Source organism: Colletotrichum orchidophilum (genome assembly GCF_001831195.1).
Source record: "Colletotrichum orchidophilum strain IMI 309357 chromosome Unknown Scaffold_1.1, whole genome shotgun sequence".
NCBI lineage: Eukaryota > Fungi > Ascomycota > Sordariomycetes > Glomerellales > Glomerellaceae > Colletotrichum > Colletotrichum orchidophilum.
Window position 1 is genome coordinate 189,724 of NW_019172957.1, and position 24,072 is coordinate 213,795.

A 24,072-nucleotide genomic window follows, 5' to 3' on the forward strand; every position below is an offset into this window, starting at 1 on the left:
AGGTTCGGGCATTCCAAAGCGCCTAATCCGACCTCCTTCCGCTCAGATAGAACACCACATACTGCAGGAAGGATCATTGCGACATTTTCTCAGTCATCAAACTAGGTGCTAGTTACTGTTACAGGAAGGGGTAATCTCATACTCATACCTCAATCCATTCTACTTGAGCTCGCTACGGAAGGATCATAATTGACAACCTCCTCCACCAACTGATCTGGCATCAATCACTTGCTTCCGAGTATGTCACGGAGGACTCGTGACTTTCTCCTCCTTCAGGGATGTGGAAAAACAGTCAATGTCTCGTTACATGTCAAGTTATCAAGGAATCAACAAAATCTGGAAACGAAAGTTGGAGTCTGCGATCCCGTTTACCTCAATCTGCTTTATGTGCGACACAAGTACAGATCTCACAAGGTCACCATTTTCGTCCGCTGGATTCACCTTGGCGTGGCAATCCCTCCATCCCTCTGTATCCCTCGGCTTCATCCCGCTCATCTCGCCGAGCTGTTCGGCAGGCGAATAGACACGCCTCCTATCCTCATGTTCTTCTCGCCTCGGCGGTCAATTTATTTTCACCTATGGTATTGATGGCCTAGGAACCTTTTCCCTTGGACAGTCCTACATGCCAATCTTGTCTCTTTCTACAGATTGCCACATCACGTCCACAAACGTTGAAATAGACTACTCAATGTCATACGGCAGCATTCTCGCCAATCCGCCGTCATCTTCAACCTTTCAAACCATGAAGAAATATATGCGCAAATCTGCAGTGAATGCAAGCACATACACTCAGGCGCAGTGTTCAATGAGAACGAGGACCAAAGCTCCAGCCAGAATCAACATTTTGATCTACAAGAGCCATCTACTTCCCATCCAGCAATCACTCTACAGCTTGCCCGACATTGGTTCCCCTCGACCCCACCGGTTGGAAACGTCGCCGTCGTCGCGGGAATAAGGACGTTTTCACCCACCCTCAAACACTGCCGCACCAGTGACGAATAACCAGCATGAGGAACAAGGTGCGGATTCCCGTGCTCAAGGGTCCGCAATATTGCGACCCGGCCGTCATTAAACGTTGCCCCCCACGATGACTTGCCAACTTAGCTTATACGTAACTTGTAAGTAAGCCTGGCCCAATCTTGGCTTTTCTCCTTTAATTATTCCGCTAACTCGAGGACTATTCTGCAGGAAAGCCCCCATTTCAAATTAAAAGAGTCTGAACATAAAAATGAACATGGTTTTACATGACTTTCGGTGTCAGGCTTGTTTGGTTCAGAAGTGAAGAAGTCAGCAGAGAGTCACTTTACGAAGAGATCTCGAGATAGATATGAGTTGTAGGCAGCATTCGAATCTGGCTGGGCGCCTAAAGTGGTTCTAAGAGGAGGGTTTTATATCCCTCAGATGACTAATAGGGGCCTACCAGAGGAACCCTTGTCAGGGATCTGACATTTGGGCACTGCGGCAACAATCACATCTATGCCTTTGGAGGATTCGACCAGTACACCGACGAAGTCTACAATCGTATCTTCAACCTAGATGTGGTCAACCAGCATTGTAGTTTGGTTAACACTACGGCGATATCCCGGCGTAAGGACGGTATTGGTTTACACGTCGGCAAGGCAAGGCTTTTCGGCTGGAAAGAAGCTCAATAATCGTATATTGAACTATATGAAGCCAGGAGATGGGAGAAGGAGGAGGTGGACGTAAAGTTGGATAAGTTGTCTATAATCATGGCGCCCCGCAGGTTTTTCCATCGTCATTATTTAACAAAGTCTAGTCCACACTACTACTCTATACCGCGGTGACAAGATTATTCTCTTTGACGGCGAAGTTCGAACGAACACAGGACCTATCTCCGCAACTGGATTATTTTATTCTCGAGACCGCGCACTAGACACATCCTTTAGTAACAGGTCTCGCATCGAAATGCCGAACATAACACTCACTAGTCCTGCACGAAGATAAGCTGTTCATCGTTGGAGAGATGAAGGATCACGAGAACGGACTTGCACTCCTCGACCCGACCAGGATCACACTTGGGATTTTGAACAACAGCAGTCAGAATGAAATGAAGCGCTGAGCAGGTAGTCACCTAAACGGGGAAGTTCAGGCCAATAGAGACAGAGGAGAAAGATGGGCGAGCTATGGAGAAATCGCGGATTAGAAATACGAAGGAGGGTGAAACTAAGTTATGGCGAGATCCATGGCGGTTGTTATTGACGGAGGTGTTGGAAAAAGCAGGGTTTCCTCGACCTAAGCAAAGACTAATATTACAACTATGACCATCAAGGATCGCATTTTCCCTGTCGACGTGATGACATTGACGAGGAAGCATTACTCGCATCACTAACATAGCCGCCGCATACTAGGCACACCCGTCGTTCTGTTGGAAGAATTGAGGTCTCATACACCCGATGCCAGCGATTTGCACTACCTTGTCTCCAAGTCTCTCACCGCCTTCGCCGTCGCGGCTCGTCCTTGAGGCCGTCAGGGTTATCGAGCTATTTACTACTTTTGTCGACGCCAAGGAAAGAAGCTACGATATGAACACCGATGCACTACTCTTGGAGTCACCTCTGAGACTTGTCCGTTCTTGGACATGGCAACGAGCGGAGACGTTTGATCTTGTCTCTTATCGTTTATCGCAGGGGCGCCATCATCTCATCCCACGACTGAACTCTGATGGCTACTATATTTGTTGTCAGCACTCTTTTGTTGCTATGCCGTCGGGCTACGTTGACCGTATGTGCCAGTGCTAACCCGTGCTTACGTAATTCCATCTCGCTGCAATCGGCGATTTGCAATTGACGATTCTTCAAACGGACATATTTAACCAGTCGCAGTCGTCAACATTTGAGGTCTCAGAAATCTTTAGCTACGCCAAGTCAACTGCGACTTAGACTACAGGAACTTACTGTTCATACAAGTACGGGCAACAGCTGTGCCCGACATCTGCTGTGCATTCTGGCACATGTTCGAATCAGCTGGACTCTTTTACTCTAGATACTGCGATGCTCAGTCACGCATCCCTCTCCACCTATGTTGGCTCGGCTGTTATTGTTGTTATGATATAGTACTCGTGCTTCGCTCCACAGGCACGTAGGGAACTTCCCACCTTCCTCTTGGGCCGTGTGCCCCTGATGCAGCAACAACTTGTCTGTCCCAGTCTGTTACCTATCACGCCCATCTCCTTGCTTACTATTTAAAAGTAACAAGTGAATTCAAAAGTACTTTTAACAAAACAAAAGAGTATACGCCGTAGTCATCGACATTGTAGCGTTTTTTTTTTTTCGAACGGGGATACGATTCCGGATGTATGGGAGATGGTGCGAACTACTGGGAGAGTCATTATTGCAGGACTGGCCTGAATGCGACACGGGAAATGTTCAAACGTGCGAGCGGCAAGGATTGATGTCAATATGAAATCGTCTGCGTCACCTACTCATACGGTCAGTAGATGGATATATCCATACGATCCTGTACATAGATGGTGAGATGCGTGTGACACTATTGGAGTCGGCGTGGTTGAGACTCTCTATTGAGAGATGCGGGCACGCTTCTAGACTCCGATAACGACAATCTACTCACCGTGGCAGGCTAGAGTGGTAAAGCCAAAGAAAAAGAAATAACATAAATGCGATAGTTTACAGTTCAGTCCTATTCACATAGAGTACCACTCAGGATCAAATTATGCAATCCACCTATAATCAATCTGCTGAATTCCTACTTTACATACAGTTGCACAGGGAGACAAAAATTCCGTATTCTGTATAAAACTAGCGTTCTATAGAAACCCTAAACTTTCGAATATCGTTTACTAGAAAATGATTCCTTTTATTATATGAATAAATCAGCTTGTCGTTTGACTGCTGTTGATCTGAGCCCCTGACAGTACCAAATCATCGAGTGTCGTAGATTTATCTAGACGACTCCATCCTTCTAGGTATAGAAGTCTTTCCTCTTCTGTTTCAGTTGGTTACTTGAGTGTTCGGGGAGATTCGCCGCTTTTAGACTTCGGGGTACTGACCAAATAAGACACGTATCCATTCTGAATTGGTCTCTGTTGTGTTATTTACGCGGAATAGTTTCGTAATGATAGCCATTTCGAGAAAACTTCCAGACTTTTAAGAACCCGTGACATGAAACTGGGGGTTTTCAGCCATGCTCGCTTAGAACCGAGCTGCTCTCGCCTTGAAAAAGCTTGCTAGTGCAATTGGAGCTTTTATAAAGAGTATTAAATTCCTTCCGGCCTATCAGGTTATCGCTCAAGCAGGCATCTGCGCGGCTCAAGCTGGCATGATGCTCAATAACTGAGCCATTATAGTATTGGATTCTGGAATAAACAAAACTCCGTCAACATTTTGGCACTTAAAATCTCCGTGGGCCCCTATATCATTTGAATAAAAGGTTTTGGGGTGACCTATCGTCGATAATTTCGAAGCCAAGCCACCCAGAAACTCGCTTAGACGGGAGTAAATATTAACAGACTTATTGACCGCCTCTGTCAGAATCTCCAGAGAAACAGTCGCTCCGTCTCATGGAAGATATACGTGTTTAGCAATAGCCTTAAGGCCTAGGCATAGATCACGATCTATAGTACCGATTCATCGTTAAGCTTCCGCTTGCGAGTAAATATAAGTTTTTGCAACAATACTCACGATCGACCGCTCGAGGCTTAATCTACGCATGGCTTTGGAAGTTACATGAAAACAAAGCATCGGTTCCCAAAGCAAATACTAAAAGCGGGAGAAGAGCAAACATCCGTAAATTATAGACTTTTCCGCAATTGCAAAGGCAGATAACTTAGTTAGGAAGAAAAGCGGGTTCGGAAATTACTCTGTTAATTTTTCATAAACTTTCCAAAATTAAATGAGTACTTTAGGATTCCCATTATATATAGATAAAGTTTTAGGCGGGCGAGGTAACTTCATAGTTCACGGTTACACATTTCGGCTATTAAGGTGCTGAGAGTGGATTTTCATTATCGCCGGCTATTCAAAACTGTTTTCTCAGTCCGCGGATACCGAGCCCTAATAACACAGTTATGCTCACGGCTCCTCCGGATCAGACGAACCTTTATTGAAAGAATGTAAAATTGGTTTCCTCTATCCTGTCTTATGCCACACTCGTGCCTGTTTCATTTAGAAAATAATCGTTATTTTCTCGGTCCGCGGATACCGAGGACCAAAACTCTAATTACGCTCGCGGCTCCTCCGGATCAGACGAACCTGTACTGAAAATTAGTAAGAAGGTTTCTCTATACCCTGGTTAGTGCCAACATTTGCCTTCTATAATGGTGGTATGGGTAAGTTTAAACTCCATGTCCCTACCAGGTAGTGTGGGTCTGGCCCATGCAGAGCAGTGACTCTCAATGGCCAAATTTGTGCTTAACGTGCTCGCAGATCTCAAAAGTTGTGCTGCTGCTATAATCTCTGGGAGCACGGCCGAATATATCTGATAGGGGCGTTAAACTTTGGCCTGATACAGTAGTACACTCTGAAAACAATCGTCGTCGCTAAAGGGGCCCTTCATTTGCTAAGCCACTGCTGCAGCTGTCATGCACGGTTGGGACGAACCCACTTGCCATCTTTCTACATCACCCTCCCCCATCAATTACACCGGTCGTGAATACTCTGCTCCATTTCACGCTTCCAATGTTTCACTCGAGCAAATATTATGTTAAACCTACTTTTACTTGTCGTAAGTGGAGTGCCCACGGCTCTCAGTCTCCCTCAACCCTTGGCGCCTTATTCAACGCCGACTTTAAATAACTCGGCCCGAACTGTCGAAATCGAGGACACTCGTCAAAACTTTACATATGGGATTGATGACACCCTCATCGGCGTTAATCCTTGGCCTGCCGGTTCTCTAGGTAGCAAGGCCGTTAATCAACAATTCCAAGATTTTGGCATCCATCAGGGACGCATCCAACAGCTGGTAGACCAAGATGTGGCCGATATCCAGGCGGCAATGAACCAAGTATATACTTACCTCATCGCATTGGTGACAATATAAGGGTTTTCTAATTCCGAACCTCCAGACACTCCGCCTGAACTCACTCGAGGATTATTCCAAGCTGTACAAAGGACGATGGCGAAAGAGCGTTCCGAGTGGGATCGCTGAAGGGGTTCTCTCCAATGACCAATCGGACTTGCTTTTCGCTATGGAGCGCCTCTCAGTACACCCCGAAAGCCTCCGAAGAGTCAGACCCGATGAGATTGTAACTATACAAGTCGAAGACGAAATTGCCCAGAAGATCTCCACACAGACGCAGAGCAGCCTCCAGGCGCAAGGACGCTTGTTCATTATAGATCACAGCAGCTTGGCTAACCTCACGTTGACGGCCGGCAGATACGCCGGCGCTTGTCAAGCCTTCTTTTTCATTCATCCGGTCTCAGGCGACTTTCTACCACTCGCAATCCGCCCGAACAATGGCTCGCCCCTGACTTACACCCCCCTCGACTCGGCTAATGACTGGAAGTTGGCTAAAATATTGCTCAACTCTAATGATGTCTGGCACAATCAGTGGTACCATCTGGCAGCAGCACATTTCTCTTCCGACCTTGTATGGATGTCGGCTACTCGGGCGTTCAGTGACGCCCATCCTGTCTGGGGCCTGATCCGACGCCGTAAGTTGTCAACTCTTAGCCGTGTCCAAAGAGTGAAACTAATATAGTACCGCAATAGTTGGTGTCAACAGTTTTGCATACAGAGTAGCAGCAAGTGAAAGTCTCGTCTGTCCCGGGTGCGATATCGAGAAGAACTTTCCATGGAATGGCGCCGAGGCCGTCACGTACAGTCAGCAAGTGTGGCAGTCTGATGGCAAAGCTTGGCGCAGAAACTACCTCTCCACCAAGCTCGTTCGACGAGGTCTCTTAAACTGTAAATACGGCCCGACGCTAAAGTTTTTCCCGTATTACGAAGATGTATCCGTCATCATGCACGCCATGCGGGCTTTCCTCACGGACTTTGTGGACGCCTACTACGAAAACGACGATGCCATTGCAAAAGACGTGGAGTTGATTGGGTGGTTCAAGGAAGTTGCTGTAGAGGCTTCTATTGTCGATTTTCCAAGCTCGATTTCAACGCGACTTGAGCTTGTCGATGTGCTGGCCCACCTGGCGTATCTCATCTCGATACTTCACGGATCGCTCAACAGCAACAGCCTGGTGCAGTATAGCGGAGTTCTTCCGATGCATCCTCTCTGCCTCTATCATCCCTTTCCTGTCGAAAAAGGGGTCACCAGCCTCCTCCCTTTCCTCCCCGATCTCAATGCTTCATTGCAGCAGATTGCCCTCCTAGCCAATTTCAATCAGGGTCCAATTATCAACACGCCTGATTCCATTTTATTCCTTTTTGATGAACCTTCATTCAAAGGAAGAGTGAACGACAAGGTGCGGGCCGCCGCTGAGAGGTATACATCAACCCTCCAGAAGTTTAGTGATGAGGTTGGCAAGCGAAAGCTAGATTCGGACGGGCTGTCCCAAGGCATGCCATTTGTATGGAACCTGTTCAATCCGGAAACAGCGCCAGGCATCCTAGCTGCTTAAGCTTGAGGCTTGAAGATGTACTGTTACAACCGAAAGAATAGCTCGGCAATGTTAGTGCACGGTAGACGCATCAACTACGGAAGCAAGTGGGCTACGACGGTCGGCAGGAGATAATGCCAGAGGGGTGGTTGTGCCAGTTGCGAATCAGCGCTACCAAGAATAGAGTTCGTAGAGAAATTATTTCACATCTCCCCCACTTCCATCGCAATGGGCCGTAACTCGTTGTTTTCAGGCTTTCCTCGAGATTACTAGCAGAAGCACCTTAACAACATCAGAGGCTAAGCAGATGATCCCTAGAATATTCTGCTTGGGACATGTCGTCTATGTGTGATTTAATGCGGTCTAGGTCAGTGAACAACAATTTCATAGCATAAACGATGTACGTCTTAGAGGCTCTAGTTAAAGCATCCTGGTAACAAGCGGCGGGCCGATACTCGCGTTGCTGATAGACATCTAACAATGCTACCTCCCTTCACCTACCAAGTAGCACTCTGCCCGCAGTAGCCTTCATACTGAAGAGGTGCCGAGCGCTTGAGCGGCACATAGCCGCTCACGCATCTAACTACTAAACTCGAACAGGACAACTGCCTCTCGTGCTGCTGTCCTTGTATAGCGTCAAGCATGGTGAGAAGTTGGGTACCATCCGGGCAGCAACACTTTTGCTAATTATATGAAACTAGCGCTGTTTCGTTTACCGCGCGGCAGTATTATAGCGTTGGGTAGTATTTAGTCCTTCGTCCAAATGCCGCACTACTTCGGCTAATCTGTCCCCGTGATGGTAAACTAAGATGTTAAACGATGTATTAAGGATAGAACGATAGACTTAGCTATGTTTAAATCTATACTGATAAAGTCTGAATGTAGGTTAGTCATATCTTGATAGAGAAAGCTATTAGTATTTCTTTCTAGGTTAGCTCATTTTATAAGGAGCTTAAGAATGTCTTTTTAAAGGATACTGTCCGAGTGTTAGAAGTATACTTAGAGGACTTGCCTATTTTCATAAAAGGCTTCTTAACGCAGCTTTAGAATAGAATACTAGAGCTAATGGACTTCGATGTATTTTGAGTTGTGTAATAATTTGTGCACGGCCACTTTTTTCATCTTCTCTATTGACTACTCGGGACTATAGTAACGCGGCTTTTCTTCGCTTTCCTATCTTCTATCCACTTTTCTGTTGACTATAAATATATCAGGTACCAAGAGATCTTGCTTGTTTGACTTTATATGCTTTTTTCTAATGATGGAGGTCCGTTGCTCCGGGTGCTGATCTAGTATGACGATGCCGTAATCATTAATCCGATGTTTTAACATTCCTAAATAGCAGTCTCCGGAACTGTCTATAATAATGGCGGCTATTCTGAATTCTAGTTGTTTTCTAATATGTTTATAACTATATACAGAATCCGACTCGATTAGTTTCTGATACGTTCCTTAACTATTCCATGTGCCGATGTTATTCACTGATGTTCAGTCTCTCAACAGCTTCTAATATCTTAATCTTTTGACTTTTTTTTAATGTATCCATACACCGTTTTCATAACTGTCGAATTCTGTCCGCAGAAAGTGCCTGAGGGTTATGCAAGTAGCAAACGCTGATATGGAAGATACATCGTTAAAGACAGAACCCTTCAGGTGTAATATGCGTCATCAATCGAGAGCCATGTGATAAGACATGTTAATTTGATCCCCTTAGTTTCACGCCGGTCCATTTTGCAGAATCAAAAGGCACTAGAGAGATTGCCACATCGAAAGATGAGGGCCTTCAAATAGACCCGATAGAAGTTGTGAAGTTGGTTGAGAGGAAACACACGACAAGCACAAACAATCTTCAGTTTCCAAAATAGTCTCTTGCGGATGACAGATGTACACATGGAACATGATCTTAAAACATTTAGATAAGACTTTTAAACGACACTCAAGAGGCGGCCAGAAGCAGGAATTGATTCAGCGCAGACACTATGATTTTTGTCTTCCAACTCACGATATCTGAGTGCCGAGTACTTGAATATTCTGTATCAGAGGCACTGCATTTGCCTGTGTGACCCGAAACCGGATCTGGGTAGTTTCCACAGGAGTTTCAAGCCGGTCGATCCGTTTGTAGCCGAGGGAGGTGCCGTTTACAACTGTCTTGAATGTTCCGTCAACAACACAGTCAATGTTATACCCGCCAACTCGCTGGCCCAGGGCAACATGCTCTTGGACAACGAAAGCATCGACATGGCTTGTACCATTCAGGTCAATATCCAACCAGCCAGTGCGTTCTTCATCATTCATGCTCCAGTACGTGTCGGTTGAAGAACTCAGCACGTTTGAGGGACCAAACGTAGAGTTTTCCCCGCCTCGGACACTACTAGCCGTGGTTTTTGACTCGGTAGTGACCAGGTTCCGACCAAGGAAGTCGTCTCTGAGACGCTTGAGTTCCATCAGTGCATCAATATCTTCCTTGGTTATTCGACCCGATGCATCCGGCGGCACGTCAAGTAGGAGGCTCACGCTTCGCCCGACAGACTGAAAGTACATGTCCAAGAGCTGCTGTCCCGTCTTAGGCTGTTCGTCGGCGTGCCAGAACCAGCCGGTACGGACTCGAGCATCGGCCTCGGCCGGGGTCCAATGCAGCCCGTCTCGCAGGCCTGTTTGTAAATCTGTTTCGCTGAGACGCTCTTGGTCCTGTGTTCGGCTGATGGTATGCCAGTTGGTGGGGACCGTGACCCCGTCCTCGTTGCCCACCCATCGAGCGTCCACACCTTGGTGACCCCACATGATTGCTGCCGGTTGATGCGTACGGATAATGTCGCGAAATCCTGCCCAGTCAAAGGTTTGAACAGTGCTAGAGCCGCTGGCGCCGTCCAGCCAGATCTCGAAGAGCGACACAGAACTACCATCTACAAGAGTCATATCCACCAGTTCCGTGAGCTGGCGCCGGTAAAAATCATTGTAGTCACCGGCGCTATTATCGCCAAAGATCTGCGGCTCGTCGAAAATAGTGCCGTTAAGCAGAGGCTTCGGCATGGCTGGGTCGCGGTGGATGTCCCAGGGCGACAAATACACGCCAAACTTGAGACCGTATTTTTTGGCTGAGACGGCAGCCATGCGAACGACATCAACTTCCAGCCCAGCTGCCGTGCGGTTCTTAGCCCAGCCTCCGTTGGCAATCTTGTATGTGGTGGTTGAGGTGTTCCACAGCGCCATGCCGTCATGATGTTTCGCGGTCAAGATCATACCAGACATGCCCGCATCGGCGAATGACTTGGCCCATTGGTCCGTGTCGAGCGCCGTCGGGTTGAAGACATCAGGCATCTGTTGGCTCGTACCCCATTCTTCGTTGGTGAAAGTGTTGGGTCCAAAATGGATAAAAGCATAGTACTCCATGCAGTGCCAGTCAAGCTGACGCTGAACGGGGGTCTGTAGATAGGCGCTCGGGGCAGCCTGAGCGTTGGTTGGGCTGATGACCAGGATGAGACATGCAGCTACGAGTAGCATCTCGCGACAAAGAGAACCCATGAATTTTCTCACTCGCGCAAGTAATTGATGAATATCGAAAATCTCGTCTGCAGCCATATTGGTTCGGCCGCTGAGTCGCGAAAACAATGCCATTTCACGACTTTGCTAGGTCCAGTATTGTCCGGCCGGATAGTTCTGAGTTATGATTTAACCTTTTCTCTACGGCCATTTCAATTTCCATGCTCAGTGGCTTTTCACAAGGGCGAGTTTCTCCTCACCATCCCAGGCTTCCCCTCACTTCCACGGGTTATGCTCAACCGAATAAGCCGCAGCGCCCCACTCATCATGGTTTTGATGTTACCTCGCGACAAGCTCAACTTCCTAACAGGGTATAGATAGCTCTCCATGGAATGTCACATATCAGATGTCACGCCTGTTCTTCAATTTGAGCTCGAAAGCTCCGGGGCCTGGAAAGTACCTGACGACTCTTGTTGTTCATGTTAGTGCTGAATCCTTTGGTGACAATCCATGCAAGATGAAGCCCACCGCACTCGCAAAACAACTGGAGAAGTTTGGTTGAGGTTAGGCGAATCCTGTCTATATTGTTCAATGCCACGCCGTTGTTTGTTAGCATTTGGATTACATCCACCACGCCAGGGTTTATGTCAGTGTTTTGGAATGACAGGGGAATTCTGAAGCGGTCGTAGTTCTCTCCTGTCTTGGTCTCCGTTTTTTTAATTCCTATGCGATGTATTGCCTAGTTGTATTTGCGAAGTGGGTAATGCGTGAAGACTTCATGTTCGTTGCGTTGAGACCTCTAACTACTAGTTGGTAAGGTATTAGCTGATTATGGTGCCACTGCCGTACCCGAACTATGTTATAATAATGGTTATGGTTTGCATCGGCTTCACGATGATTGTTAAGGTGACAGCTGTCATTAAGCGTATGGAATATGAACCCCAAATCTGTGATGGAGTCTCATTTTCCCGTAAATGTCAGCTTGTCAGTGCGGGTGGTGGCCATAGGCAGGGAGGTAGCCCACCTCAGTCCTCCAATGCACTTGTCCTCTTCACCGGAGCCGAGATTATTGGAAAAGTACTGGTCACAAAGGATCAGTAAGCCTCTGTTTTCACCTGTTGCTTCATCGATACGCTGGATAATTGGCGCGAACCTCCTCAATGGCCATGTGGCGCAATGAGGTCATAGTCATTACCCTCAGAATAGTCAATCTGGCAGTATTGGTACAGCCCAACATTGTTGTTTACCACTGACAAACTGTATTCTAATTTTTGATCATTCTCCTCAGACTTCGGATTGCCTGGCGTCCCTGACCCCGACTAAGAGACATTGCAGACGTTCTTTATGGTGCCACTTTGTTTCCAGATATTGCGGGAAACGTTCAAAAAGCATGAATCGAGATTCCCCAAGCCCTCTTCAATTTGCGAGGGCTTGATATCCAAAATCATAATGCCATAAGTAGCGTTATACACGGCTCTAGGTATTACAGTTGGTCACTACTAATACATGATCGCTTTGCGGCATGAATATTCTTGCAGGTAGACTATGCCCAATTCTTCACGTGCAATATTTCAATACCTTTGACATTCATGCCGTATTCTGTTGCCGCCACTCCCAGAAAAGCAGCACACTAGTTGACCAGAGCATGCATGATGTGTGTGGTGGCCCTGTTGAAGGTTTAGAACACAGTCTTAATAAAGCCACGGCGCATTGCAAACGTAGGATAAATATCAGCCCTTGACACAAATGCCAAATACGCATTTTCTCTATGATAAATTAACAGGTGCGTGAGGTCTGCTGGCCTCCCCGTTTGACTAATATATGATTCAAAGACTCAGACGAAGCATAAAGCCTAGATCTACGACACCGTGCAGTTGATGCCTCAGTTTGTGGAAAGACATCCAAAGTCCCGGGGTGTCCGTCAGCCCCACAACACACTATAAAGAAGACGATAATTTAGCGAAGTACTGCCGTACAGCTTTAGATTTCCCAGCCCTGGGACGTGGAATTTCAGTGATACACACCACACATAAGGTCAACGGCCTGAGCCGCTGAACCACCAAAAGTTGAACATATGGAAAATCGTACTAGAGAGGACTTGGTCTGTGGACAACTTGAGCGGATTCGGATTGCCTGATATGCAGTTGACTTAATTCATTTAAGGTATGCTGAGATAGGCTATACTAATACACGTTTCAGCTACGCGGTCAGTGAAACCCATAGACGAACCCCTATGAGGTTACGAGGCAGAAATCAATTGGGTATAAATTTGCCGACTTTATCTCTGACCACCCGACAGTCATTCCCGCATTCATATCCTACCAAAGTGAGGAAGTCGATTCGGTCTGTCGAAGATTGGAATTTGGCTTAGAATCAATTTTCCGGTCTACTCATGATTAGTTTCTTTCCGTCAATTTTAGGTATGAAAAGTGAGAAGTCTTCTGTCATTTTTGCATTCAGAAATGATTGGGTTAAACTCGTAGAGACCACACGAACGAGAGGAAGATGCCAAGTTCAAAGACTCATTCAGGGCGACCTCCAAATATCATTTAGGAACAAGATTCTCTTAAAGTGTCATGATATCCATAAGGACGTTCGTAGCGAGTAATTCATTCTTCAAGTTTTCATCACCACACGCTTTATCGCTAATGCATGCTCTGATTGTGAGGTAGCTCTTCATCAGCTACCCACAGTAGGTGTGCTGCATTATTTGTATATTCAGCAATACTCAAAATAATATTCTTGCAGTCACAGACGTCTAGTGACCACCTCCCCTAATCTTTACATGGGAAAAGGTTTTCGCGTGACTGAAGACTTCCCACGTAACTAAAGGGCTTTGGTCATGGGACTCTTTACTGTGATCGGGGAGAATTCCGTCACATCTATTATTTCGAAAACGTAATTTCTTAGTTACGCTTACTAGTTAGTATCCGATGTGTTAGGTCACGCTAGCCATTACGTGACCAATGTTCTTTAATCACGCTAGTTCTTACAGGACGGTGATGTATTTAACTGCAGCCCTGAGACATGGGATGATTCCTAAGCTAACTAAATAACGGTGTCTATTGGCATGTAAGATCAAGTCGTCAAAAATTTCGAATTCATCTTCATTGGATATAAGTTGCGGATTGGCTGCGGTCGAACTATTCGAAGGATACATTCTAGACCAGGATTCACATTGACGTATTAAGTGTCTGAGAGTCTTGCGCAGGCCAATTTCGCTTCAGTAGTCTCGCTCATCTAAGTAGTTAAAAGTCTCTTTAAACTTATAAGATACATTTAATAAAATCTTCAAGTTATTAATAAGTTAGAGGTAAGTTTAAAATAGCTCAGATTTAAACCTATTGAATTCATTAGCTTTCCTAAGTAAGAAAAAGCTTTTACTAATTAAAAAAATAATTTCTCTAAGCTAAGCGTTATAGATTTAATATATCAAAGTACGTTTTAATATATTATATTAAAAAAAAGTTTTTTATAAGTTGATATTAGTTAAAATAGCTTTAAATACTTAAAAAACTTTTGCTTTTATATACTAAGCTATTTAGTAATTATTACGCTTTATAGAAAGTTTAGTAACGATTAGATAAAAAATAAGGAAGTTATTAAAATTTGAAAGTAGTATAATATACTTTTAATGATTTATTTTGAGGTGGTCTGGATGTGGTAATCCGTAACTAGGTGTGGGACGTTAGATTGAAAGCTTGAGAGAGATATAAATGAACCCATCTTGGATTCGTTGCAGGCTGCAAGCCTCTAATCAGTGTGCCTTGGTATTAAAAACGGTAACAATATTCACAGAAACATTTCTGCCACAGTCGAAAGCTAACTCTTCCACCCTCCACACCTTTCATCTCTACAGATGCCACTTCAGCGAGCGCCCACCTGGCTTAGTTAGTCAAGTCCTCTTACAAGCCATCTAAGCCTCATTGCTCTCTGTTCTGCTTCCATCACCCGATGCTGTTTGGATTTGAACGCCCGAAGGATCACTGCCCTTCTTTTGCTGAATCTTTCGCCATCCCATGCCCCAAGCAAACAAAAACGTCCCTGCTGAAGCACCCAGCGCAACGTAGAAAGTCTTGTCGATGGCATAGGCGTAGGAGCGTAAAACACCGGGAAGCTCGTCTGGAGTGACCACCGAGGAGAAACCGGTTGCGCCAGCATAGATTATGGCGTCCACGTCTGCCGTAGGTGCGAACTTGGGGATGGCCGCTTCTAAGCAGCTGTTGAAGACGAGTTGCGCAATCGTCAGCGCGAGGGACCCTCCGAAGGTCTGTGTGAAGATGACTAGTGACATGCCGAGCGGGATTTGCTTGGCTGGGAGCGTGTTTTGGATCGCAATGACGGGCTGGTTGGCAGGAAGAGAATCAGCTAGGAGACGTTTCTGGTGTGATCTGGGAAACAAGAAGGAGAGGTCTCACCGTTTGCATGCCACAGCCTCGACCGAATCCGGCGACAAACTGATACATAACCCACTGAGCAACCGTTGCCTGCACCGTTAGAGTTGTCGTCAAACCAGCGCCAACAAGCATGATGGCGGAACTACCCAATGCCCAAGGTAAATAGTATCCCATTTTTCCAACTGTGAATGTAAGTTATTCAGAACCATGCAGCCAGTGGCATATCCATCATCCCTATTGATTACTTACTAAGTGCGCCGGACAAGATGGCCATGACCAGCTGAGGCAAGATCCCGGAGAGGAGATAAACACCGCTCATAAGGGCGGATGCTCCTTTGACCGCTTGGAAGTAGATGGGCATGTAGTATGAGAAGCAAAGTAACGCGCCAGAAAAGAAGCCTAGGTAAAGGGATGCGCTCCAGACTTCACTCCGGCAGGCAACAGAGCCTGGGATCATGGCATCGTCACCAACGCGGTGCTCCCATGCCACAAAGATGGCCAAGGAGACGCCGGCCCCGCAGAACAGGCCGATCGCGGTAGGACTGCTCCAGGGGTAATCGGACCCTCCCCACGAGAGTGCCAGCTCTATCATGATGGCGAAACCAGCGAAAAGGAGGAAGCCAGTCAGGTCGAGTTTGGAAACTATTGTTTTCAAACGCGTTTGTCCAGACGCAATTTCAGGGGAGCGATGATCAGGAATACGAATGGTGAGGAGCAGAACAGCCGCCAGAGCACCAATGGGTAGGTTGACGTAAAAGCCTAAGTGAGTTGTTAAAAGAGACATGTCGATTTGATATCAGAAGGACACTCACACCATCGCCAACTAGCTCCCTGTGTGAAAGCGCCTCCAACGAGCGGTCCACACACGATGCCCATTTGGCTCACTGATTGCCAGTCAGAGGCGATATCACTAATTTGGTTCTGCTTTGATTGTTACTCACATCCCATCATGGTCCCTACCATGACTGTGTACACTTTCAGTTAACCAATTGAGTAAGAAAACAGGCAAGAGATGAGCCACGCACGCGGTTGCTTGTGTATGGGGGAACTGGCAGAGACGATGGTAAGGGCACCATTCATGATACCAGAACCACCGATGCCGGCCACAGCTCGACCGACTATCAATGCCTTGGACGACTGGGCAGATCCGCAAACGGCAGATCCGACCTCGAAGACGAAGAGGAAAGCAAGAAAAGTGTACTACACTGTGTTAGCCATGTGGCCGGGAAAGAGAGCAGCCAAGGGTTATACCTTGTAGCTCGTCAATGTGTATAGCCGGCCAGCTAGAGGTTGGAGGGCGCAGCTATTGTACCCAAAAGTAGTCAGCAAGTGGATAATGGGAACGACAACGTGGGCTGGATCGGCGGTGGTGGAGGGACGTGACGCACTTGGCCAGGAGAAAGGCGCTGCCGTACCACCCGACGTCGCCAAGGGAATGGAAGTCGTTTGTGATTTGAGGAATCGCCTGTTCGCACGAGGTCAGAGGCTTATAATATAGCAGATGGCAGATTTGGAACAACTTGCCGTCACGATGATGGACATGTCGAGGAGCATGACGAAGGCAACAAGAGTGACCGAGGCAAGCACCAGCCAAAGCTGGACGCCGGAAATATACTCCTGTTTTTCGACATCCTCCACCACCTCCTGCGTATTGCTGAGATCTTTCGGGGGTATTTCGTCGACATGATCGCGTTTTTCCGGCGCGCCGATGGACACAGAAGTGTCGTTGACGGGTTTTTCCATCGTCCCGGATGCCGGTGGCCACGCGACGTGTTTGTGTGAGATAGAGGTCAGTGGGGGTTTCTTAAGGGCAACCGAGTATAAAAAGAAGAGCGAGTTATCAAAAGCACGTTCGTAGCTTGATGCAGAAATATCAACAGCCAATAGAGATGGCCGGGTGGAGACAGGGCTGCTGCTGGTGCTGTTATCTTTCCGAGAGAACCAAGTGGCTTGGCGCCTATAAACCGTCTTTATAAACAGTAAGCTAGGGACGGGGCGAGCCGCTGCTTAAGTAGGCTGGGCTTGGCTTAAATTCCTCCTCGGTTACGGACGGTGTTAGTCAGCTTTCAGGTACCTAGATAAGACAGCCGACGCGCCGAGCGAGCGTTCTGAGTGAGAACACAATCAATAGCACATCCCAATCGCGGTCCTTAGGGAGCGCCGCCGTTACTTACATGTAGATTCGCTTATTCCGTTTCGCTATTACTACTATATTGACGAGATAAACCGCGAAAGCAGCTGTGAATCCAATCAAACCTGCTCCTACTAGGCGTTAAGCGCTTTGGGTTTCTAGTTCTTATACGAGTTAAGGAAACGCCTTGCAGCCTCATCAACGTCACCCTTCCTACTGGGAATGTGGTGCCCGCCCTGAAACTGTAGTATGTCGGCGTTTCCAGGGGAAAAGTGCGTCGCGGCCAGTTTCCGCGACCCTTGGAGAGCAAAATCTTGCAGGCCTTGGAGATGCACACTCGGCACGTTCATCAGGATCGCCTTTTGATCATCCGGCGACTCGGTCTTTATGTAGTCTGTGGCCTCCTCGGTGTAATAGCAGCAGATGAACATGGCCACATCCATCTTTGGGAACCACGGCGGCCTTCCCGTCTGTTGCTGCCAAATCAGCAACGCGGCCACCAATGCGCCGTCGGAGAAGGCGATGACCCCAACGATAGGAATCTGCGGGTTGTTCTTCTGCCAGTCCTCGACAACCTCCTGGACGGGTTTATTCACGGCCAAAAGCCGGCCGCCCACCGACGAAGTCTCCGCGCTGGGCTTCTCTTCGTCGTTCGCTCGGTTCACTCTGGTGGTTTTGTCACCGTCGTCCTTCCAAAACCATGAACGGTACGGGCCCATGCCTCGAAACAGCGACAACACACCAGGGTCGGGTTCGGATTCGAAGGGAGCGATGGCATAGACAAATTCGAACTCGTGTCGTAAAGCCGTACGAAGTTTGGCTGTCTGGACGCGGAAAATGTTGGCTAAGCCACCAAATCCATAGATACACAGAAGCGCTCTGGGGGGCTTCGGCAGACGTCCATTGTGTGTACTGCAGTATCCCTGTGACTTGGGAGTCGTGACAAAGAGACGGAAATAAGAAGGGGGCCGTTTTCAAGAATCAATCCCGAAGCTTAGAAGGAGACTCTACATGGAACAATCTGTAGATATGTCATAGCCTGGTACACAGCAAACTTTGGCTGCAACGTCTTGGATATCAATAAGATTGATCCAGCTCACTTGTCTAGCGTTCCGTTCCAACAGGTATTTCCAACTTTGCTACGAGCTAGGGAATCGTATCCTTTGGGAGCAGTAGCAATAATCTGGAACTGGTGGCCCGCCAGAATACGACATAGCAGCTGACATCCTCTTTCTCCATATGCATCTTCCAGCCCCTAGAAGTCTCCTCTTTTGTCTCCATAGCCGAGTACATGCATAGCCGAAGCAATAATCGAGTTATCCGGGTGGAGCAATTCGGAACTTCGTTGCCGTTTCACCAATCAACCACTCTGGAGATGATTGCCCTGTTGTTGGCTGTAATTATACGTTTTTTTTTCGCCAAAAAAACAACGTACCCGTATCGGACCGTAACAACGTATATCACGTTTTCAACGCTAGTTCAAACAGGCAAACATCTCCACTGTCCGGAAATAGGATATGCCGAGGGGTGAAAGAGTTCCGAACGGAGATGAACCCTGGCCGAAAGCGCTACCGTAGGGGCTAACGTAATGCTGTCTTAACCCCAAAGAAACAGCGTTTTGATAGTCAAAATACGACGTTTTGCCAAGAAAACATTGTTGTTCTCGATCCCCAGCTACAACCGCTACGTCGTGTCTGTCTGACCCGCCAACGCCGCTGGCGGGTCGTAGGACTCAATGCTGGGCAGCACAGCACTCCAAAGGTCCACAAACTGCTGCAAGGCAACTCAATCATTTTCTTGTCATCGATCCAACCCCGTCGCATCGTGGTCTGAACCCGTGCCGTACGACCCTTGGTGCCACTGTTGGTCAAGGAGTTGAGGAGTCGAGGAGGATTCGAATCCCTCCTTCTTCAACATCCGCCTACCAAAATGGTACACCAGGATCGGAATCCGGATTTCCAATCTGAGACCCAATCCCGACCACGCCAGCCCCCGACGTGAAGAAGCCGCAATATTGCAGGTCACTTGCCCTACCACCGCGGTGTCAATCTCGTTGTCTAGTTTTGCCTGGCCTTTTCCTTCACACATACATACTCTTCGTCACACGCAGATACATACGACGCGGCAGCAATATCGATTTTCCATTGGCGCCCTTCAGAGATATCGCCGGCTCTGTTTTGAAGCAGAAGCACCCCTCGTTCTGATGGATCCGGCCTACCTACTACTTCACACCTAGAAAGCTGGGAGATGAGGTATGCCGCCTGGTTTCTACTGTGACACTACTCAATCCCCCTTTGGTCCTCCAATGCGGACATCCAATGCGGCCGGGATCGTATCTAATGCAAGCAGTCAGCGCAGTCAGCGCGTCGCAAGACCTCTAGGGGGGATGCCGGTGGGCAAAAAGGGCGCCAACAAATCATTCTATCGTGATTGCTGACGACGGATGTCGAGCAGATTGTAGGATCTACTCTTTGTGCTCAAGGCCCGTTTTGGTGCAAGCCCCAATCCGTCATGATTCCCTCTTCGCCTCCACCGTCCCGCTTCCGGGGTGAACAGCCGGACAACCGGCCTTCTCCGCCTTCCAAGCTAAACAGAAAAGTTGCCTCCATCATACAATGCGTCTCGAAGATCGCCTACACCCACCCTGTACACACAATATGCATCACAGCCATCTTAGCTAGCACGACCTACGTCCAAGTCGTCAAGGAAACCTTCTCGGATGCCACCCATACCACGTCCATAACGGCCGAATGGACCTCCTTAGCCGACGGAAGCAGGCATCTCATTGCTGGCCCCGAGACCAGCTGGGAGTGGAACAACTTTGACGTCGCAACCGACCTACCCAACGAAGCCGAGCACTTGGCACTGGCTACCCTCATTTTCCCCGACTCATCGACTGACCGCCTCATGTCTGCGCCTTCTCCGCATACTGTTGCTTTCCCAAGCAATCTCTCCGTCTCTCATCTGCCGCTGACCTTAAACAACCCGACCGCCTACTCGCATGAGAGCGCTCTGGCCTTCTCCATCAAGTACAGCGAGGTCCCTGACTTTCTGGCCGCAGTCCAAGAGATCCCTAGCCTGCCTGCCGACGATGAATCCTCCGCCGCCAAGTTGAGAGAGACGGAACAAAAGATGTGGATCATGAAGCTCGCCTGGGCTCATACCAAGAGCAACGTCGCTCGCTGGTTCCATGACGCCTGGGCCGAGTTCTTCTACCTGGTGAGGAGCGCAGAGACGACCGACACCATAATCATGGTTCTCGGCTACCTTTCCATGCATCTGACCTTCATTTCTCTTTTCTTGAGCATGCGGAAGCTGGGATCCAACGTGTGGCTAGCCACCAGCGTCCTCATCTCTTCCACTTTCGCTTTTTTCTCCGGCTTGAGTATGACGATAAAGTATAGTGTTCCCATCTCCACCGTTCTTTTGTCCGAAAGTTTGCCGTTTTTAGTCGTTATTATCGGTTTTGAGAAAAAAATCCTGTTTACCTGTGCCGTCTTGTCGCACGCATTACAGCACCGCCGTCTCGAGGAGACATCCACTAATCCTGCCCAGGGGGTTATCCAAACCGCCGTGCAAAGCGCAATCAGGGACAAGGGATACGAAATCGTCCGGGACTACGCCATTGAGATCGGTATACTTATTACCGGAGCTGCGTCTGGCGTCCGGGGGGGTCTACAGCAGTTCTGCTTCTTAGCGGCCTGGGTCCTTGTTTTCGATTGCCTCTTGCTCTTTACGTTTTACACCGCTATCCTCTGTGTTAAATTGGAAATTAACCGCATCAAGCGTCATGCTGATATACGAAAAGCCCTGGAAGATGATGGCGTGAGCCGCCGTGTCGCTGAGAATGTGGCCTCGAGCAACGACTGGGCACTGAACGGCAAGTCCGGAAAGGATGGACTCTTATTTGGCCCGGAGGCCCAGAGAGGAATCGTGCCAAAGTTCAAGTTCTGGATGGTAGCAGGTTTCCTCGCCGTCAACACCGTCAATCTTTGTACCATCCCTTTCCGTACTGCTGGTGTGGCATCCTGGACTGGTGGGATAGTGGCGACGCCCCCCGTTGACCCCTTCAAGATTGCCTCCAACGGCCTGGACGAGATTCTCTTTAGGGCGACAGGACTTCAACAGACCACCGTGGTCACCATTCTGCCTTCTATCAAGTACGAGCTGGATTTTCCTTCGGCATACTACGCTAGCTCCTCGACTCAACACGGCGATCATATCGGTGACGACAACAACCACCATCAGCCTCTCGGGTACGGATACGGAGTTGGTGCACAAATGGTCGGCATCGTCTCCACTAGCCTCGAAAACACAGTTGTCTTGAAGTGGGTTGTCGTAGCCCTGGCCATGAGCGTGATTCTCAACGGCTATCTTTTCAATGTTGCTCGATGGGGCATCAAAGATCCCGGCGGCCAACACGATCCCACTGACTTCCCCGAGGCGGCTGCGGCTGAGTCGTTGATCGGTACGCGGGGTACTGACTTCCGTTCAGGTGAAGCCGAAGATGCTATCCAACCCGAATTTATGTCTCCTGCATCGACCGATGATGAAGACGACGCAGTCAAGGCAGGACTACGCGAAGCCAATGTCACCCCCCACAGCCAAGCTCAGCTGGACAAACTACTTGCCGAGAAGCGCATATACGACATGACGGATTACGAGATCATTTCACTTTCTCTGCAAGGCAAGATCACTGGGTATGGCTTGGAGAGAAGCCTTCGGGATTGCAGCCGCGCTGTTCGAGTGCGCCGCTCTATTATCTCAAGAACCCGCGCGACGGCCGAGAAGACTTGGTTCCTCGAACAGTCCAAGCTGCCTTATGAGAACTACGACTGGGAACGGGTTCTGGGCGCTTGTTGTGAGAACGTCATCGGGTATATGCCTATCCCCGTCGGAGTCGCCGGACCCTTGGTCGTCGACGGCCAGAGCTATTTCATCCCCATGGCTACGACAGAGGGAGTGCTTGTGGCCAGCGTCAACCGAGGCTGTAAGGCAATTAATGCAGGAGGAGGCGCTGTCACTATCTTGACCAGTGATGGCATGACCCGTGGTCCCTGTGTGGGCTTCGACTCTCTAGAGCGTGCCGGCGCCGCTAAGAACTGGTTGGATTCTGAAGCTGGCCAGAGCATAATGAAGACGGCTTTTGACTCCACTAGCAGATTTGCGCGTTTACAGCTCATCAAGACCGCTATTGCTGGCACTAACCTGTATATCCGATTCAAGACAAGCACAGGGGACGCTATGGGTATGAATATGATCTCGAAGGGCGTCGAGTACGCGCTTAACGTCATGGCCGCCGAAGGAGGTTTTGAGGATATGACGATCGTCTCGTTATCCGCTAACTACTGCATCGATAAGAAGGCTGCTGCTATCAACTGGATCGATGGGCGAGGAAAGAGTATTGTAGCTGAGGCTATTATCCCTGGTGAAGTTGTTAAGAGCGTCTTGAAGAGCAATGTGGATAGCTTGGTCGAGCTTAACGTGTCTAAAAACCTCATCGGCTCTGCAATGGCGGCTTCTTTAGGTGGCTACAACGCCCAGGCCGCCAACATCGTTGCCGCAGTCTTTATTGCAACTGGCCAAGATCCTGCACAGGTGGTTGAGAGCTCCAACTGCATCACCATCATGAAGAAGTAAGTATCTGTCCCTGCATGACTGTACGCGCATCAACACACTTACACGAGGTTTTGGGTTTCTATACCAACGGATACTGACAATTCCTAGTCTCAACGGCAGCCTCCAGATCTCTGTCTCGCTACCTTCTATCGAGGTCGGCACATTGGGCGGCGGCACCATCCTCGAGCCCCAGTGCGCCATGCTCGACATGTTTGGCGTCCGGGGCTCTCACCCCACGGAGCCGGGCGCAAATGCCCGCCGGCTGGGACGCATTATTGGTGCCGCCGTCCTCGCCGGGGAGCTTTCGTTATGTTCCGCCCTGGACGCCGGTCACCTTGTCAAGGCACACATGGCTCACAACCGATCCGCCCCGGCCACGAGGAGTACTACGCCCGCCCCCAGAACGAATGGAGCCACGACACCTGTCGGCCTCACCATGGCATCGTCTACCGGGGAGGGACCAAAAAACGCTACGACTGCATAGGGAGGAACTTATAGATGACCAAGATTAGAAAAACCGGTTTTGTTGCTTTATGTCATATCACCTTCTACTAATGTATTTCATTTTCCATATATTTATAGACATAGGCCAAAAGGGGAAGAAATCGATCAGAGAGATGCTCGCACATCTCTGTGCTGCTCCAAGACTGATCTTCCTCTGCCGCTCAGCTAGGTCTGAAGCACTCACGAGCAGTCCCTCTATCTATGTCTCATGGTTCCATGACGGGCCAGCTAGCTAGTACAAATGGGCTGAACTGTGTCGATGGCATCCAGGTAGTGTTGTCTTCGAACAGTATAACTTGTCACTCGGACCATTTATCGAGCCAGGGTGAGGTTCCCGTAGTATGATTGATATGTGACAAGACGACAAAAAACCTATCTACCCCTATTTTGCTCGCAGAACAAGAAGCATTCC

The 24,072-nt window shown here is 48.5% G+C and overlaps 4 protein-coding genes across 4 annotated transcripts; 2 read left to right on the forward strand and 2 right to left on the reverse strand.

Moving 5' to 3' along the window:
• Positions 1-6,163: 6,163 nt before the first annotated feature.
• CORC01_00041 (uncharacterized protein) lies at positions 6,164-7,550 on the forward strand (the record flags this gene model as incomplete). The annotated part of the gene is made up of 2 exons (XM_022611699.1): positions 6,164-6,629; positions 6,688-7,550. 2 exons carry the CDS (start codon positions 6,164-6,166, stop codon positions 7,548-7,550), a joined length of 1,329 nt encoding a protein of 442 aa, XP_022481704.1.
• Positions 7,551-9,527: 1,977 nt separating this feature from the next.
• Positions 9,528-11,108, reverse strand: CORC01_00042 (alpha-L-fucosidase 1; the record flags this gene model as incomplete). The annotated part of the gene is made up of 1 exon (XM_022611700.1): positions 9,528-11,108. One exon carries the CDS (start codon positions 11,106-11,108, stop codon positions 9,528-9,530), a length of 1,581 nt encoding a protein of 526 aa, XP_022481705.1.
• Positions 11,109-14,925: 3,817 nt separating this feature from the next.
• CORC01_00043 (efflux pump) lies at positions 14,926-18,256 on the reverse strand (the record flags this gene model as incomplete). The annotated part of the gene is made up of 11 exons (XM_022611701.1): positions 14,926-15,354; positions 15,428-15,588; positions 15,656-16,165; positions 16,219-16,290; positions 16,348-16,371; positions 16,432-16,606; positions 16,658-16,709; positions 16,786-16,871; positions 16,937-17,363; positions 17,481-17,514; positions 17,755-18,256. 11 exons carry the CDS (start codon positions 18,254-18,256, stop codon positions 14,926-14,928), a joined length of 2,472 nt encoding a protein of 823 aa, XP_022481706.1.
• Positions 18,257-20,048: 1,792 nt separating this feature from the next.
• CORC01_00044 (hydroxymethylglutaryl-CoA reductase) lies at positions 20,049-23,640 on the forward strand (the record flags this gene model as incomplete). Its single annotated transcript, XM_022611702.1, has 2 exons — positions 20,049-23,173; positions 23,265-23,640. 2 exons carry the CDS (start codon positions 20,049-20,051, stop codon positions 23,638-23,640), a joined length of 3,501 nt encoding a protein of 1,166 aa, XP_022481707.1.
• Between the last annotated feature and the right edge of the window lie 432 nt (positions 23,641-24,072).